At 36.2% G+C, this 19243-nt stretch overlaps 1 protein-coding gene and 1 non-coding gene across 2 annotated transcripts in view; both read left to right on the top strand.

The window, feature by feature from the left end:
• The window catches only part of COP1 (COP1 E3 ubiquitin ligase), a 276923-nt gene that overhangs the window by 166036 nt on the left and 91644 nt on the right, over window positions 1-19243 (top strand). The window contains exon 15 of the mRNA XM_065880802.1: window positions 12744-12860. Within this exon, the coding sequence (XP_065736874.1) occupies window positions 12744-12860 (117 nt within the window). The remainder of the gene's footprint in view (window positions 1-12743; window positions 12861-19243) is intronic.
• On the top strand, window positions 7203-7285 carry LOC136141046 (small nucleolar SNORD12/SNORD106). Its single transcript, XR_010657700.1, has one exon. It is a non-coding gene; the product is annotated as a small nucleolar SNORD12/SNORD106 (small nucleolar RNA).

Below are 19243 nucleotides of genomic sequence, written 5' to 3'. Positions count from 1 at the left end.
TTATAGAAAAACAATTGATTTTTTAAATATAAATTACATTTCAACAACCTTGCTAAAGCACTCTTTACTTTTTTTTTTTTTACATCTTTATTGGAGTATAATTGCTTTACAATGGTGTGTTAGTTTCTGCTTTATAACAAAGTGAATCAGTTATACATATACATATGTTCCCATATCTCTTCCCTCTTGCATCTCCCTCCCTCCCAACCCGCCTCTCCCACCCCTCTAGGTGGTCACAAAGCACTGAGCTGATCTCCCTGTGCTATGTGACTGCTTCCCACTAGCTATCTATTTTACGTTTGGTAGCGTATATATGTCCATGCCACTCTCTCACTTTTAACTGCACTCTTTATTTTTAAGAGATTATGTGTGGCGATTCCTTGGGCCAATCATGTTGGCAAACAGAAACATTAATACCTTTTCATTTTCAACATGTGTGCCTTTCTCTTTTTTTTGCTTGCTTTATTGTACTTGCAGGAACTTCCAGAACAAGAGTGGTGACAGCAAATATCCTTGCCTTGTTCCTGATCTTATGCGGAAAGCTTATAGTCTTTCATCATCAATATGATGTTAGATTTAGGTTTTGCATTAGGCATTTTTTTTATGTCAAGTTAAGGAAGTTCTGTTCTAGTTTGCTGAGAATTTTTTATCATGAATGGATGTTGAATTTTGTCATGCTTTTTCTGTATCTATTGAGATGATTCTATTGTTTTTCAGTATCATGAACTATAATGATCTGGGATTTTTTAATTAATTTATTTTATTTTATTTATTTTGACTGTGTTGGGTCTTTGTTGCTGTGCACGGACTTTCTCTAGTTGCGGCAAAGGAGGGCTACTCTTCATTGCGGTGCGCAGACTTTTCATTGCAGTGGCTTCTCGTTGCAGAGCACGGGCTCTAGGCACGCGGGCTTCAGTAGCTGTGGCTCGTGGGCTCAGTAGTTATGGCTCGCAGGCTCTAGAGCATAGGCTCAGTAGTTGTGGCACATGGGCTTAGTTGCTCCGCTGCATGTGGGATCTTCCTGGACCAGAGCTCAAATCCGTTTCCCGTGTATTGGCAGGCAGATTCTTAACCACTGCGCCACCAGGGAAGCCCTGTAATGATCTGTTTTCAAATCTTGAGGTAGCCTTACATTTCCAGGAAAAACCTCATCTTGGTCATGATGTATTATCTGTCTTTTCTATATTGTTAGATTTGATTTGCTAATTTTTGGGGGGGGATTTTTACATCTATGTTTATGAGGGTTATTTTTCTATTCTTGTAATGTCTTTTTGTATCAGGATAATGCTGGCCTCCTAAAATGATTTTCCTTTTTCTGTGTGTGTACCCCTGGGTGGGGTGGGTGGAGAAAGTGATTATTTAGAATTGTTACTGTTTAACTCTTAAATGTTTGGTAGAATTCGTTATTGAAGCTTTCTGTCCTGGAGTTTTCTTTGTTTGAAGGTTTTAACTAAGAACTTAATTTCTTCAGTAGATTTAGAACTGTTCAATTAATCTATTTCTTTTTGAGCGAGTTTTGATAGTATGTATCTTTCAGGAATTGGTATTTTGTGTCCTTTCTTTTTTTTATTATTTATGTACTTAGATCAGTGTGATGTTAGGTTTATCAATCTTATTGATCTTTTCAAATATCTAACTGATTTTATTGGGTTTTCTCTTTTCAGTTTCATTGATGTTTGTCCATTAATTTTTTCTTCTTGCTTTGGGTTTAATTTCTTCTTTTTCTAGGTTGTTACAGTTGAAGTTTATGTCATTGATTTGAGCATTTATCTTTTCTAATATAAATATTTTTTGTTATACATTTCCCTTTAAGCACTACTTTAGCTGATCCCACAGATTTTCATATAATATGTTTTTCATTCAATTTAAGATTACATCTGTGACTTCCCCAGTGGTCCAGTGGTTAAGACTCCATGCTTCCACTGCAGGGGGGCACAGGTTTGATCCTTGGTCAGCGAACCACATGCCACGCGGCACAGCCAAAAAAATAAATAATATAAAAATAAATAAATAAAATTACATCTAATATTTCTTGTGATTGTCTTACTTGGCTAAGAATTATTTTAAAATATTTTAACATTTTCGGTCTTTTAAAAAATATGTCAGAGCTCTTACTGTTACGGATTTATAGCTTAATTCTTTTAAAATTACAGAACGTATTTTTATATAATTTTAATCCTTTTAAATTTGTTATGATTTGTTTTGTGGCCCAGAATACAGTCTACCTTGGTAAATATTCCAAGTGCATCGAAAAAATCTATACTCTGCTGTTTGATGGAGTGTTCTATAAGTGTCAGATCAATCTTGTTGATAATATTTTTTTGGTTTTCTATTTCCCCCCTCTTTTGGTCTCCTTGTTTTATTAATTATGAAACAGGAGTGTTGAGATCTAGTTTTATTTCTCTTTTCAGTTATCTTGGGGAGGAGGGTGTTTTGCCTCATTTTGGGGGGAAGTTCTATTGTTAGGGTCAGGAACATTTAGAAATGTTATATTTTCATGGTGAACTGACCCTTTTATCAGTATTTAGTGTCACTCTTCATCCCTATTGATATTCTTTCTTCTGAAACTGTTTTGTTAGATATTCATCAAACCAGTAATTTCATTCTTTTCTCCTTTGGGATTCCAACTGCATGAATGTTAAACCTTTGTATTTTGTCTTATAGGTCCCTGAGACTCTGTCCTTTTCTTGTCAATATTTTTTCCTTTCTTCAGATTGAGTAATTTGTCTTCTGTCTTCTCGTTCACTAACTTTTATGTGTCTATCTCCCTTTTGCTATGAATTTACCTCAGTGAATCTTTTATGTAAATTACTGTAATTGTTTTAAAATTTTCTATTTTGTTCTTTTTCACAGTTTCCATATCTCTCTGAGTACATCTATCTTTCCATTAATTTTAAATGTTTATTACTTTTACCCCATGGAACATAGTTACAATAGTTGCTTTAACATCTGTTTTATAGCATTGCTCTGTTGATTGCATCTTCCTTTGAAAATTCTTCACATTTTCCTGGATTTTTGTATGTTGAGTTATTTTGAGGTTATATGTTAAGCATTTTGAATATTATTTTGTACAACTCTGGGTACTGTTCAGATTTTCTGGAGAGTGCTTTGTTTTGTTTTTTTAAATCGGGTAACCAGTTGGTTTAGATTTTGACTGTGAGTTCTATCTTGCCTATGTGAGTGCTTGTTTTACTGTCAGGTCAGTTTTCAGAGCCTTTGCTGTGCTCCATTGGTTTGTCTGATGCATATGCCAGTCAGAGGTTAATCTGGAAATTAGTAGGTCTTTTCAAACGTAGTTCAATGCTCATAGCTTTTGCCATTCTACTTTGTGTCCATCTTGCACATAGAACTCAGAAGTAACTACAAGACTTAATACTGTTCATACACAGAAGTATGGGATCTCCTTTTCCAGTGCTTTCTTTTTGAAGTTTCTCCTGCACACTCTTCATCCCCCAGAGTCTTTTTTACTGAGGGTTTCTCAAGAAAGTAGGGTTTTCTGTACAGATGAGTTACTCCTTTTTATGGCTGTGGAGATGGAGTTTCTCTTGGTGCATTAGCTTCCCATACTGATGCAGCTCTGTGACTAAAGCCCTCCCTTGGGGAAAAGTTGAAAGAGAAAAAGGATGAAACAAAAGAAAAACAATGAAAATTACTCCCAAACCTCTGGCTTGCAAGAACCCCTTTTATTAGTCTTATGGCCAGATACACAGGGATTTTCCTTAGTTTTTGCTGATTGAGGTACTGACTTTGCCTCTCTATGGGAGAATAGAGGGAGGAGCAAAACAGTATTCTCACCTCCATGTTGGTCACTTCTTAAGTCTTGAATTTCCTCCCCCGAATGACTGGTTTTCCTTATTTTTCACATTCCTCAGAGAGTCACTTTCTGTTTTCTTGATAATTGTCCAGAGTAAACTCACAGTGAGAGAGACTGACAGATTATTCTGTCTTGGTTGGTACTAACATTCCCAAGTGCATTTAAGCCTTTCTCAGAAGTGTTACAGACATACCTCGTTTTATTGCACCTTGCTGATACTATGTTTTTTACAAATTGAGGGTTTATGGTAACCCTGTATAGAGCAAGTCTATTGGCGCCATTTTTCAACAGCTTTTACTCATTTCATGTCTCTCTGTCACATTTTGGTAATTCTCACAAAATTTCAAACTTATTCAGTGTTTTTGTATGTGTTATGGTGATCTGTTATCAGTGATCTTTGGTGTTTCTATTGTAATTGTTTTGGAGTGCCACACACTGCACCTATATAAGATGGCAAACTTAATCGATAAACGTAGTGTGTGTTCTGATTGCTCCACCCCTGTCCGTTCCTCTGTCTCTCTCCTTCTCCTCAGGCCTCCCTATTCCCTGAGACATAACAATGTTGAAATTAGGCCAGTTAATGACCCTCTGTTGGCCTCTAATTGTTCAAGTGAACAGAAGAGTTGCACATCTCACTTTATTATTTATTTATTTTTTATAAATCGAAGTATAGTTGATTTACAGTGTTTGTGTTAATTTCTGCTGTGCAATAAAGTGATTCAGTTATACATATATATACATTTTTTTCATATTCTTTTCCATTATGGTTTAACTATACTGAATATAGTCCTCTGTGCTATACAGTAGGACCTTGTTGTTCATCCATCCTATATATAATAGCTTACATATGCTAACCGCAACCTCCAACTCCATCCCTCTCCCATTCCCCTCCCCCTTGGCAACCACCAATCTGTTCTCTAAGTCTATGAGTCTGTTTCTGTTTCGTAGGTGAATTCATTTGTGTCATACTTTAGATTCCACATATAAGTGATGTCATATGGTATTTGTCTTTCTCTTTCTCACCTTGCTTAGTATGATGTTCTCTAGGTCCACCCATGTAGCTGCAAATGGCATTATTTCATTCTTTTTTATGGCTGAGTAGTATTCCATTGTATGTATGTGTGTATATATATATATATATATATATATATATATATATATATATATATACATACCACATTTTCTTTATCCATTCCTCTGTTGATGGACATTTAGATTTTATCCATGTCTTGACTATTGTGAATACTGCTGCTTTGAACATAGGGGTGTATGTATCTTTTTGAATTATAGTTTCATCCAGATATATGCTCAGGAGTGGGATTGCTGGGTCATATGGCAACTCTATATTTAGTTTTTTGAGGAACCTCCATACTGTTTTCCATAGTGTCTGCACCAACTTACATTTCCACCAACAGTGTAGGAGGGTTCTCTTTTCTCCACACCCTCTCCAGCATTTGTTATTTGTAGATTTTTTGATGATGGCCATTTGACCACTGTGAGGTGGTACTTCATTGTTGTTTTGATTTGCATTTCTCTAATAATTAGTTATGATGTTGAGCATCTTTTCATGTGGCACATCTAACTTTAAATCAAAAGCTAGAAATGATTAAGATTAGTGAAGAAGGCATGTTGAGAGTCAAGATAGGCTGAAAGCTAGGCCTCTTGCACCAAACACTTAGCCAAGTTGTGAATGCTAAGGAGAAGTTCTTGAAGGAAATTAAAAGTGTTATTCCAGTGAACACATGGATGATAAGAAAGTGGAATAGCCTTATTGCTGATATGAAGAAAGTTTTAGTGGTCTGGATAGAAGATCAAATATTCCCTTAAGCCAAAGCCTAATCCAGAGCAAGGCCCTAACTCTCTTCAATTCTATGAAGGCTGAGAGAGGTGAGGAAGTTGCAGAAGAAAAGTTTGAAGCTAGCAGAGGTTGGCTCATGTGGTTTAAGGAAAGAAACTGTCTTTACAACATAAAAGTGCACGGTGAAGCTGCAAGTGCTGATTAGAAGCTGTTGCATAACTGATTCACTTTGTTGTAAAGCAGAAACTAACACACCATTGTAAAGCAATTATACTCCAATAAAGATGTTAAAATAAATAAATAAAAAGAAGATGTTGCAAATTATCCAGAAGATATAGCTAAGATAATGAAGGTGGCTCCACTAAACAACATATTTTCAATGTAGATGAAACAGTATTATATTGAAAGAAGATGCCATCTAGGATTTCTATAACTAGAGAAGTCAGTGCCTGGTTTCAGAGCTTTAAAGGACAGGCCGACTCTTGTTGGGGCTAAAGCAGCTGGTAACTTGAAATTGAAGCCAGTGCTCATCTGCCATTTTGAAAATTGTAGGGCCCTTAAGAATTATGCTAAATCCACTCTGCCTGTGCTCCTTAAATGGAACAACAAAGCCTGCATGACAGCACATCTGATTACAACATGGTTTGCTGAATATTTTAAGCCCACTGTTGAGACCTCCTGCTCAGAAAAAAAGATTGCTTTCAAAATAGTACTGCTCATTGACAATGCTCCTGGTCATCCAAGACCTCTGATGGAGAGAGACAATGAGATTAATGTTTTTTTCATGCCTGCTAATACAACATCCATTCTACAGCCTATAGATCAAGGAGTAATTTCAACTTTCAAATCTTATTATTTAAGAAATACATTTTGTAAGGCTATATGTGCCATAGATAGTGATTCCTCTGATGAATCTGGGCAAAGCCAATTGAAAACAGAGAAATTGTTCATGAAAGGAAGAGTTAATAGATGGGGCAGACTTCACTGCCGTCTTATTTTAAGAAGTTGCTGCAGCCACCCCAAGCCTTCAGCAACCACCATTCTGATCAGTCAGCAGCCATCAACTTAGAGGCAAAACAGTCTACCAGTAAAAAGACTCAGATGATGGTTGCCATTTTTTAGCAATAAAATATTTTTTAATTAAGGTGTGTAAATTTTTTTTTTTAGATATAACGCTACTGCACATTTAATAGACTGCAGTATAATATAAACATGGATTTTACATGTACTGGGAAAACAAACATTTTGTGACTCCCTTAATTACAGTACTTGCTTTATTGTGGTGGCCTGGAACAAAACCCTCTATACAGGAATGCCTGTATTTACTGTTTCTTAAATATATTTATCACTCCTTGACTGTTTGGTGATTTTACTTATAAAATATAGCCTTTATAATAATTTTATAGTAAGAATATTTTTTAAATTACTTTTAATGTATTTTACACAAAAATATTTAACATTTTTTATACTTGTTGTTTGATCAATTTTTAACCATTATTAACAATGGAAGTTATTTTTTCATTGCATAATTAAATACTCAGTCCTTACAAATGATATTTTTCTGATCTGTATATTTTAACAATAGTTTAATTCCTCATAAATGATGACTGAACTTTTTTCCCCGACAGATCAACCATGTTGATCTAACTTCTCTAAGCCAGTTATAAGACAAAAAGTTAAAAAAAAAAATAAAAACAGTTTACTTCCAATTATATGTGCACATATTTGCACGTTAAAGAACTGTCAGTACCTAGCAAGGTAATCAGAAAAGAGTTTCATGTGCCATTTTATAAGTTCTTTTGGGAAAATGTATTTTCCTTTTAAAATACATAACCTGAGAGTCATTTCCAATAAATAATCTTGTTTTTGAAATAGAATAAGCACATTCTTTTTTTGTTTGTTTTTTGCGGTACGCGGGCCTCTCACTGTTGTGGCCTCTCCCGTTGCGGAGCACAGGCCCCGGACGCGCAGGCTCAGCGGCCATGGCTCACGGGCCCAGCCGCTCCGCGGCATGTGGGATCCTCCCAGACCGGGGCACGAACCCGTCCCCTGCATCGGCAGGCGGACTCTCAACCACTACGCCACCAGGGAAGCCCAGCACATTCTTTAAAGGTTTTTTCCCCTCCACATATGAGTTTGAAGAATTTAGGCTTTAGGACACCCTAAATTTAGCCTGCTTTATTCCAAATTTTCATAGTTGTATATGTTAATGTAAAGTGCTGAATTTGAAATCTTGGTAAATTCAAAAATTAATTTTACTTAACTCATACTGAATGAAATGCTTCCACTTCTTATCATCAGAGGACTAAAAAATGAACTGCAACATAATAAATAAACAGCATTATGATAACAGTTACATTCCCATAAGTTATAACTCTACTAAGTATAATATCTCCTGGATCCAAAAGAAATTAAAAGGCTTGTGTTGGCCAGCATCCCAGATGGACCCCAGTGATCTTTGGTTTCTATTATTCCCACACTTGTTTAGTTCCCCTGCTTCCCCATTGCTCCAGTCTGCATGATAGCAGAATACTGTAGAAATGAAGGTATGTCCCTTCTGAAATTAGTTTTATCTGTCTTCATCATTCTCTTTCCATTCACTTGGTTTGGGAGAAGCTAGCTGTATCATAAGCCCAAATGGTGGGGAACCGAATCCTCACGCCAAGAGCTGTGTTGAGTGAACTTTGAAACGAATTCTTCAGCTCAGCTTTACTGTGACCTCTGAGCCTTGACACGGGGAGCCAAAAGCACCCAGCCAAGCTGCTTGGAGATTCCTGATTCTCAGAAACTATGTGACATAGTAAATTTTGTTGTTTTAAGTTGCTAAGTTTTGGGGCAATTTGCTGTGCAACACTAGCTAACTAATGCGACAAGGCCTGTTTTCTCTTTGATGAAGTTTAAAAGAAAAACTTATGTTTGATAATTAGCATTGTCAAAGTACACATCTTTGTGTTTAATCTTTTACACTTTTTTAGGCTTATGAAATAGTATAGATGTTTATGATAATTTTGGGTGAAGCGGCATTCTCCCTTTTAATTCATTCTGTTTTCTGTAGGATCTAGACAGTAGTTCAGAAGTGGGTTCAGTAGTACCAGATATGAATCATACTCATACTTGCACATTCTCACTAAAGACAGGCTTTCTTATTGTGTCAAACTCCTGGGCCTGTTTCCTTTATCTTTTACAATGAATTCTTTCTTAGGAAGCTTTGTGCAAATAGATATACAGTGGACCCAGTCTGAAAAGCTCAGAAACATAAATCCTGCACATTGAAATTGGTACTGACATTATTATAGATATGTATTGTGTTCTGTTTTTGGAAAAAATAATTTTGAACAAAAGAACTTAGGGAGTGTTTAACCCAGACTTTAAAGATTTGTAGATGATAAACCTCACCAATCCTCTAGGGTAGTTGGATTTTTTTAAATTCAGGACTTTTTAATGGGACTTAAGATTTAGGTGATACTCAAAAAAACCAGAAAAACAAAAAAACAAAAATCTTTTCTTTACCTATTAACATTAATCAAACTTGTAATAAAACACCTAGTTATAAGTAAAAAATTCATTTCCTAAAGGCAGCTAGATAGTACTCAGAACAAGGTTTTTTTTTTTTTTTTAGTCTCCTACATTTTGACATGATTTTCCTAGGAGTCACTATTTTGATTTTTTTCTGAGTGTCACAGGAGACTATATAAATAAGGGCACTGTGTTTTGTTTGATTTAATTGCTTTAGCTCTTCACCTTGAGGATATTTTCTTTTAAATTCGCCTTTGTTTTTTCTTGCCAAAAGGAATTTTCACAATAAATGTTGAGACTGTAATTTTGTAGTTAAAAGAAATTCTTACTATCAGACTTTTACGGAGAAAGGAACCATAGTTCCTTATTGTGAAGAACATCTCATTTATATTTGTCTTAGACATTTTTTTTTTTTTTTTTTTGCCACACCACGCAGCTTGCAGATCTTAGTTCCTCTTAACAGGGATCAAACCCAGGAGGTGAGAGCACCGAGTCCTAACCACTGGGTCGCCAGGGAATTCCCAGTCTTAGACATTTTCTTCCGGTACTTTTATTGATTTCTTTCTCCAAAAAATTATACTATTTTACCTTTTGACCTATGATGTTATCTTAGGATATTAAATTGATTTTAATGTTATTTCATCATATCTGTTATATTAGTTCCCTAGGACTGCCATAACAGCGTACCACTACATGCCTGGCTCCTACAATAGAAATTTATTCTCTCACAGTACTACAGGCTTAGAAGCCCGGAGTAAGGTATTGGCAGGGCCATTCTCCCTCTGAAGACTCTAGGGAAGAATCCGTCCTTGCTGCCTTCCTAGCTTCTGGTGGTTACGTAGCAGCCCTTGGCATTCTTTTAATTGTAGCTGCATCCAATTTCTGCCTCTCTCTACACATCGCCTTCTTCACTCTTTGCCTCTGTAGCCAAGTCTCCCTCGCCTTATAAAGGTATCAGTCATTGGATTTAGGGCCCATCCTATTCCAGTATGACCTCATCTTAACTTGATTACATCTGTAAAGACCCTATTTCAAAATAAGTTGACACTCATAGGTACCTAGTGTTAGGACTTCAACGTATCTTTTTGTGGAGAACAATTTAATCCACAGTACCTGTTCTATTTAATAACTAATACCTTAATAACAGTATTATATTCCTTGTGCATTTTTCTTTTCTATGCTTTATATATTCAGTGTATTTTTATAGTATTTTAAACCTTAGGTATCCTTACAGTTCAGACAGTTATATTAGATTCTAATATCTTATGTGTTGAAAATTATAACCATGGTGGTTACCATTATGTCTTATTTTTAAAATGTAAATGATTACTCCATTGAGAAAATTACTTTGAAATAAAAAAGAAGACCTCACTTCTAAGTTAGCTGTTGTTCTGTTAGTTCTGGTTCATTTTTATGACTACTCATATTTAATAGTCATGAAACACTGATATATAACCCTTGTTTGTAAAGGTTCTTAGTGATTAGTAGTGAGGTTATGGGATTAGTAGGTGCTCCATAAATATTTGTTGTGGATTAACTTTGGCTTGCCACGCTGTTAGAGTACAGTCCTACCACTTGATATTCTAATCTATAAGTACTATTTGACATGCAGACTTTTTTTTTTTTTTTTACATGCAGACTTTTAATTACAGCTAGCCATCTCATCTCAGAATTGTGTATCTTAATTGCCTGAACAATTGTATGTTGACTGAAATAGCACGATTCCTATTGGAAAATAACATGAAACAAATCAAACATTTCTATTTAAAACTGTTATTTTTTTATTTTAGTAATGAGTATCTTATGTTTCTCTGGGAAGGCTAATAGATTCATCAGGTATTTTCTTTGGTTTTTTTTTTTTTTTTGCGGCATGCGGGCCTCTCCCGTTGCGGAGCACAGGCCCCGGACGCGCAGGCTCAGCGGCCATGGCTCATGGGCCCAGCCGCTCCACAGCATGTGGGATCCTGCCGGACCGGGGCACAAACCCGTGTCCCCTGCGTCGGCAGGCGGACTCTCAACCACTGCGCCACCAGGGAAGCCCAATTCATCAGGTTTTAAATAACTTTTTTTAATGATTAATTTTTATTCAGAGGTTTCACATATTTAAAGAAATTTTCTATTCTTGTGAAATTCTGTTCATAGAAGATAAATGATCCTGTTCACACAGAGGAAGTCTCTATTCTTATGAAATAACATTCATAGAAGTGGTAGTTGTTGGAACCATTTTTATGTTTTTCACTCCTATTTAAAGATCACTGTATTAATAATCCTAAAAAGATTCTAAAATTTTATTATGCCTCCAACTCTATATTTTGGTTTTCAACTCTGCTTTACACATTAGAATCACTCAGAAAGCTTTTTTTTTTTTAATTAATTTATTTATTTTTGGCTGCGTTGGGCCTTCATTGCAGTATGCAGGCTTCTCATTGCGTCGGCTTCTCTTGTTGTGGAGCACAGGCTTTAGGTGCGTGGGCTTCAGTAGTTGTGGCACATGGGCTCAGTAGTTGTGGCTTGCGGGCTCTGGAGCTCAGGCTCAGTAGCTGTGGCACACAGGCTTAGTTGCTCTGAGGCATGTGAGATCTTCCTGGACCAGGGCTTGAACCCGTGTCCCCTGCACTGGCAGGTGGATTCTTAACCATTGCGCTACCAGGGAAGCCCCCGGAGAGCCTTTTAAAAAACCACCAATACCTGGACCCCATCTGGGCACTGTCCTGATGAGACATTGGGACCCATAGAATGATGGGTTAGGAAGGCTTTTGTCGTTGTTATTGTTTGTTATTAATCCTAATGTGCAACCAGGATCGTAACTTGTATCTTGAAAGTCTATTTGTATTCTAGTGTCTACTAAGACATTTTTGTTTAAAAATGATATGGTTGCTCTGGTAACTCACAAGATAACATCTCACTTTTATACTTCTGCTTTCAGATCTGACCTGCTCTGATCAGTCAGCTTTTCACTCCCTAATCCTTACAAATCTCAATATATACCATTGGAATGGACTAAATATCAAATATTAAAGCTAAATTTTAAAGTTCAGCTAAGCAATTCTGTCATCTGTTACTTTAGACGTACTAAATCATACAACTAAGTTCCCATGTAAAATTTTTAAATCATGGAATTCTTAATTGAAAGATGAAATAAGAACTGCTCCCAGGTACTTTAAAAGATATTTGTGTATATATCATATATACAATCTGATATATATCGTACAGGTGAAAATGTGTGTGTATGTGTGTATGTGAGGTTCTCAAAAGTGTAATAGGTTGGACGATAAACCATGTAGTTGCCTTACTCATACACACACACACACTGTTTAAAGAATACTAAGGCAAATACACATGTATTTCAGATTGCTTTGTTTTAACCTGTCTTTTATGCCTTAGTTATGAGATGTATTGATTATATAATATTTTCTGACTTTGAAACTAAGTTCTGTTGGTTTAAATATACTGTTCTATTATTCATTCATTCAGGTTAAACATTTTTGATCCTAGTAAACCAAAATGCTTAGATTAGCGTGAAAAGACAGCTGTAGCAATAAGCAGACTTTCTCAGTTACAGAAGCACTGGCCTATGTATTGTTTATTTTCATTTTTATTGTTCCTTACTCTTAGTGAAGCTATGGTCTACCAACCTAGACAACTCGGTGGCAAGCATTGAGGCAAAGGCTAACGTGTGCTGTGTTAAATTCAGCCCCTCTTCTAGATACCATCTGGCTTTCGGCTGTGCAGGTAAGAAATGAAAGATTTGTCTTCTTTTGTTGTTGGTTTTCATGACTAAGATAAAAGAACGTTTTAAAATGAATAACTTTCTTTGTAGGTTTAAACTTTATTTTCATTATTATACTCTAAATTAGAACTATGTGGTATGCCATTTTTACTCATTAATTGCTGTGCCTTAATTTCAGTGTTCTGTCTCCCATGTCTAATACATAGAGATGGGTTTGTTGATTATTTTTGTTCCTCTGAGTCTTTGCATGCATGAATAATGCTTATTTGTTTACAAACTTAGGTCATAATGATGTTTAAACAATGAAGCTGTATTGTTTAGACACAGGAAACCTTTTTTTTTTTAATTAAAGGAAACCTAATAATTCCTTCAATTTGTCTTACCATCATGATTACTGATAGGGCTTTCTTTCATTCTCACAAGTGTTATGGGTTGGAAGATAAATTATATGGTCACTTTTACTCATAATTCCTTTGTCTTCTATATCTGAATTCCTACCTTGAATGTTTACTAAAGCAGTAAACACCTGTAATTTAACTTTAGCATTGTTAAATCTCCTTGATTCTTGATTCCTTTTTTTATTGATAATCTTGAGTAAAAAAAAAGATAATCTAGCACCATATCATGAACACAATATTACCTTGTAAAAAAGGTAAATTTAAATCTTAATTTGTCATAACATCTTTTCCTTATTCCAACTTACTATTTATTTCACTTGCATACTGGCATAATTTCATAATTAAATTCCAGGAGGGTATGGATGAACATGTGTATGTGGGTAGAATTCTCTTTTCATTAGCAGATAGATTTTTTTCCCCCCTCTACATGCTGCTCTTTTCCATTGGGACCTACTCTTCCCTTATTTAAATCCCTGTTTAGTCTCTGACTAGAAATGTTACTTTGGGCAAAACTTCTCTCCCCAAGTTCCTTATCTTTAAAATAGAGATAGCCTTTTGGGTCTCTTATGACGATTATGAAAGGAAGATGCTGTCTGTAAAGCTCTTCGAAAATGATGCTCAATAATTACTTAGTTATTATTATTAATTTTTTATCAGTGATTTAATTAGAGTAGCTTTTTGAGCTTTTAATATTATAAACATACCCACCAATGGCCATCAATTTTTTTTTTTGGTTACGAGTTTTTATTTCTTTTTTAACATCTTTATTGGAGTATAATTATTTTACAATGGTGTGTTGGTTTCTGCTTTATAACAGAGTGAATCAGCTATATGTATACATATATTCCCATATCCCCTCCCTCTTGCATCTCCCTCCCACCCTCCCTATCCCACCCCTCTAGGTGGTCACAGAGCACTGAGCTGATCTCCCTGTGCTGTGAGGCTGCTTCCCACTAGCTATTTTACATTTGGTAGTGTATATAAGTCCATGCCACTCTCTCACTTCATCCGGGCTTACCCTTCCCCCTCCCCGTCCATGTCCTCAAGTCCATTCTCTACGTCTGCATCTTCATTCCTCTCCTGCCCCTAGGTTCTTCATAACTATCTTTTTTTTTTTCTTTTTAAGATTCCATATATATGTGTTAGCATATGGTACTGTTTTTCTCTTTCTGACTTACCTCACTCTGTATGACGCACTCTAGGTCCATCCACCTCATGACAAATAACTCAGTTTTGTTTCTTCTTATGGCTGAGTAATATTCCATTGTATCTATGTGCCACATCTTCTTTATCCATTCATCTGTCGATGGACATTTAGGTTGCTTCCATGTCCTGGCTATTGTAAACAGAGCTGCAATGAACACTGTGGTACATGACTCTTTTTGAATTATGGTTTTCTCAGGGTATATGCCCAGTAGTGGGATTGCTGGGTCGTATGGTAGTTCTATTTGTAGTTTTTTAAGGAACCTCCATACTGTTCTCCATAGTGGCTGTATCAATTTACATTCCCACCAACAGTGCAAGAGGGTTCCCTTTTCTCCACACGCTCTCCAGCCTTTATTGTTTGTGGATTTTTTGATGATGGCCATTCTGACTGGTGTGAGGTGCTACCTCATCAGAGTTTTGATTTGCATTTCTCTAATGATTAGTGATGTTGAGCGTCCTTTCATGTGTTTGTTGGCAATCTGTATATCTTCTTTGGAGAAATGTCTGTTTAGGTCTTCTGCCCATCTTTGGATTGGGTTGTTTGTTTTTATGATATTGAGCTGCAGGAGCCGCTTCTAAATTTTGGAGATTAGTCGTTCGTCAGTTGCTTCATTTGCATCTATTTTCTCCCATTCTGAAAGTTGTCTTTTCGTCTTGTTTAGTTATTCCTTTGCTGTGCAAAAGCTTTTAAGTTTCATTAGGTCCCATGTAACATTTTTGTCCCATTTGTTTATTTTTGTTTTTATTTTCATTTCTCTAGGAGGTGGGTCAAAAAGGATCTTGCTGTGATTTATGTCATAGAGTGTTCTGCCTGTGTTTTCCTCTAAGAGATTATAGTGTCTAGCCTTACATTTAGGTCTTTAATCCATTTTGACTTTATTTTTGTGTATGGTGTTAGGGAGTGTTCTAATTTCATTCTTTTACATGTAGCTGTCCAGTTTTCCCAGCACCACTTATTGAAGAGTCTGTGTCTTCTCCATTGTATATTCTTCCCTCCTTTATCAAAGATACGGTGACCATATGTGTGTGGGTTTATCTCTGGGCTTTCTATCCTATTCTGTTGATCTATATTCCAGGTTTTGTGCCAGTACCATACTGTCTTTTTTTTTTTAAGGAATGCCTTTATTTTATTATTTATTTATTTATTTTTGCTTTGTTGGGTCTTCGTTTCTGTACGAGGGCTTTCTCTAGTTGCGGCAAGCGGGAGCCACTCTTCATTGCGGTGCGTGGGCCTCTCACTATCGCAGCCTCTCTTGTTGCGGAGCACAGGCTCTAGATGCACAGGCTCAGTAGTTGTGGCTCACGGGCCCAGTTGCTCCACGGCATGTGGGATCTTCCCAGACCAGGGCTCGAACCCGTGTCCCCTGCATTGGCAGGCAGGTTCTCAACCACTGCGCCACCAGGGAAGCCCCATACTGTCTTGATTACTGTAGCTTTGTAGTATAGTCTGAAGTCCAGGAGCCTGATTCCTCCAGCCCGTTTTTCTTTCTCAAGATTGCTTTGGCTATTCGGGGTCTTTTGTGTTTCCATACAAATTGTGAAATTTTTTGTTCTAGTTCTGTGAAAAATGTCAGTGGTAGTTTGATAGGGATTGCACTGAATCTGTAGATTGCTTTGGGTAGTATAGTCCTTTTCACAATGTTGACTCTTCCAATCAAAGAACATGGTATATCTCTCCATCTGTTTGTATCATCTTTAATTTCTTTCATCAATGTCTTATAGTTTTCTGCATACAGGCCATTTGTCTCCTTAGGTAGGTTTATTCCTAGGTATTTTTGTTGCAATGGTAAATGGGAGTGTTTCCTTAATTTCTCTTTTGGATCTTTCATCATTAGTGTATAGGAAGGCAAGAGATTTCTGTGCATTAATTTTGTATCCTGCAACTTTACCAAATTCATTCATTAGCTCTAGTAGTTTTCTGGTGGCATCTTTAGGATTCTCTATGTATAGTATCATGTCATCTGCAAACAGTGACAGGTTTACATCTCCTTTTCTGATTTGTATTCCTTTTATTTCTTTTTTTTCTCTCATTGCTTTGACTAAAACCTCCAAAACTATGTTGAATAATAGTGGTGAGAGTGGACAACCTTGTCTTGTTCTTCATCTTAGAGGAAATGCTTTCAATTTTTCACCATTGAGAATGATATTGGCTGTGGGTTTGTCATATATGGCCTTGATTATGTTGAGGTATGTTCCCTCTATGCCTACTTTCTGGAGGGTTTTTATCATAAATGGGTGTTGAAATTTGTGGAAAGCTTTTTCTACATCTATTGAGATGATCATATGGTTTTTCTCCTTCAACCTGATAATATGGTTTATCACATTGATTGATTTGCATATACTGAAAAATCCTTGCATTCCTGGGGTAAACCCCACTTGATCATGGTGTATGATTCTTTTAATGTGCTGTTGGATTTTGTTTGCTAGTATTTTGTTGAGGATTTTTGCGTCTATGTTCATCAGCGATATTGGCCTGTAGTTTTCTTTCTTTTTGACATCTTTGTCTGATTTTGGTATCAGGGTGATGGTGGCCTCGTAGAATGAGTTTGGGAGTGTTCCTCCCTCTGATATCTTTTGAAAGAGTTTGAGAAGGATAGGTGTTAGCTCTTCTCTAAATGTTTGATAGAATTCTCCTGTGAAGCCATCTGGGCCTGGGCTTTTGTTTGTTGGAAGATTTTTAATCACAGTCTCAATTTCAGTGATTGTGATTGGTCTGTTTATATTTTCTATTTCTTCCTGGTTCAGTCTTGGAAAGTTGTGCTTTTCTAAGATATTGTCCATCTCTTCCAGGTTGTCCATTTTATTGGCATATAGGTGCTTGTAGTAAGCTCTCATGATCATGTGTATTTCTGCAGTGTCATTTGTTACTTCTCGTTTTTCATTTCTAATTCTGTTGATTTGCATCTTCTCCCTTTTTTTCTTGATGAGTCTGGCTAATGGTTTATAAATTTTGTTTATCTTCTCAAAAACCAACTTTTAGGGTTATTGATCTTTGCTGTTGTTTCCTTCATTTCTTTTTTTCTTTCCTTTTCATTTTTTTCTTAAAATCGTCATGGGGAATGTCTTCTTTTTTTTTAATTTTTAAATTTTATTTTATTTATTTTTTTATATAGCAGTTTCTTATTAGTTATCCATTTTATACATTTAAGTATATATATGTCAATCCAATCTCCCAATTCACCACACCACTACCCTCCCACCGCCACTTTCCCCCCTTGGTGTTCATATGTTTGTTCTCTACATCTGTGTCTCAATTTTTGCTGTGAAAACCAGTTCATCTGTACCATTTTTCTAGGTTCCACATGTATGCGTTAATATACGATATCTTTTTTTCTCTTTCTGACTTACTTCACTCTGTATGACAGTCTCTAGATCCATCCGTGTCTCTACAAATGACCCAATTTCGTTCCTTTTTATGGCTTAGTAATATTCCATTGTATATATGTACCACATTTTCTTTATCCATTCGTCTGTCAATGGGCATTTAGGTTGCTTCCATGCCCTGGCTATTGTAAATAGTGCTGCAATGAACATGGGGTGCATGTGTCTTTTTGAATTATAGTTTTCTCAGGGTATATGCCCAGTAGTGGGATTGCTGGGTCATATGGTAGTTCTATTTTTAGTTTTTGAAGGAACCTACATACTGTTCTCCATAGTGGCTCTATCAATTACATTCCCACCAACTGTGCAAGAGGGTTCCCTTTTCTCCATGCCCTCTCCAGCATTTATTGTTTGTAATTTTTCTGATGATGCCCATTCTAACTGGTATGAGGTGATATCTCATTGTAGTTTTGATTTGCATATCACTAATAATTAGTGATGTTGAGCAGCTTTTCATGTGCTTTTTGGCCATCTGCATGTCTTCTTTGGAGAAATGTCTATTTAGGTCTTCTGCCCATTTTTGGATTGTGTTGTTTGTTTTTTTAATACTGAGCTGCATGAGCTGTTTATATATTTTGGGGATTAATCCTTTGTCCGTCGATTCATTTGCAAATATTTTCTCCCATTCTGAGTGTTGTCTTTTCATCTTGTTTGTAGTTTCCTTTGCTGTGCAAATGCTTTTAAGTTTCATTAGGTCCCATTTGTTTATTTTTCTTTTTATTTCCATTCTAGGAAGTGGGTCAAAAAAGATCTTGCTGTGATTTATGTCAAAGAGTGTTCTTCCTGTGTTTTCCTCTAAGAGTTTTATAGTGTCTGTTCTTACATTTAGGTCTCTTATCCAGTTTGAGTTTATTTCTGTGTATGGTGTTAGGGAGTGTTCTAATTTCATTATTTTACATGTGACTGTCCAGTTTTCCTAGCACCATTTATTGAAGAGACTGTTTTTTCACCATTGTATATCCTTGCCTCCTTTGTCATAGATTAGTTGACCATAGGTTTGTGGGTTTATCTCGATGCTTTCTATCCGGTTCCATTGATCTTTATTTCTGTTTTTGTGCCAGAACGATATTGTCTTGGTTACTGTAGCGTGTAGTATAGTCTGAAGTCAGGGAGTCTGATTCCTCCAGCTCTCTTTTTTTCCCGCAAGACTGCTTTGGCTATTCAGGGTCTTTTGTGCCTGCATACAAATTTTAAGATTATTTGTTCTAGTTCTGTAAAAAATGCCTTTGGTAATTTGACAGGGATTGCATTGAATCTGTAGATTGCTTTTGGTAGTATAGTCGTTTTCACAATGTTGATTCTTCCAATCCAAAAACATGGTATATCTCCTCATCTTTTTGTGTTTTTAATTTCTTTCATCAGTGTCTTATAGTTTTCTGCATACAGGTCTTTTGTCTCCC

Source organism: Phocoena phocoena, chromosome 1, assembly GCF_963924675.1.
Source record: "Phocoena phocoena chromosome 1, mPhoPho1.1, whole genome shotgun sequence".
Lineage (NCBI taxonomy): Eukaryota > Metazoa > Chordata > Mammalia > Artiodactyla > Phocoenidae > Phocoena > Phocoena phocoena.
The sequence above is the reverse complement of the archived record's forward strand: the minus strand, read 5'-3'. Positions and strand labels throughout refer to the sequence as shown.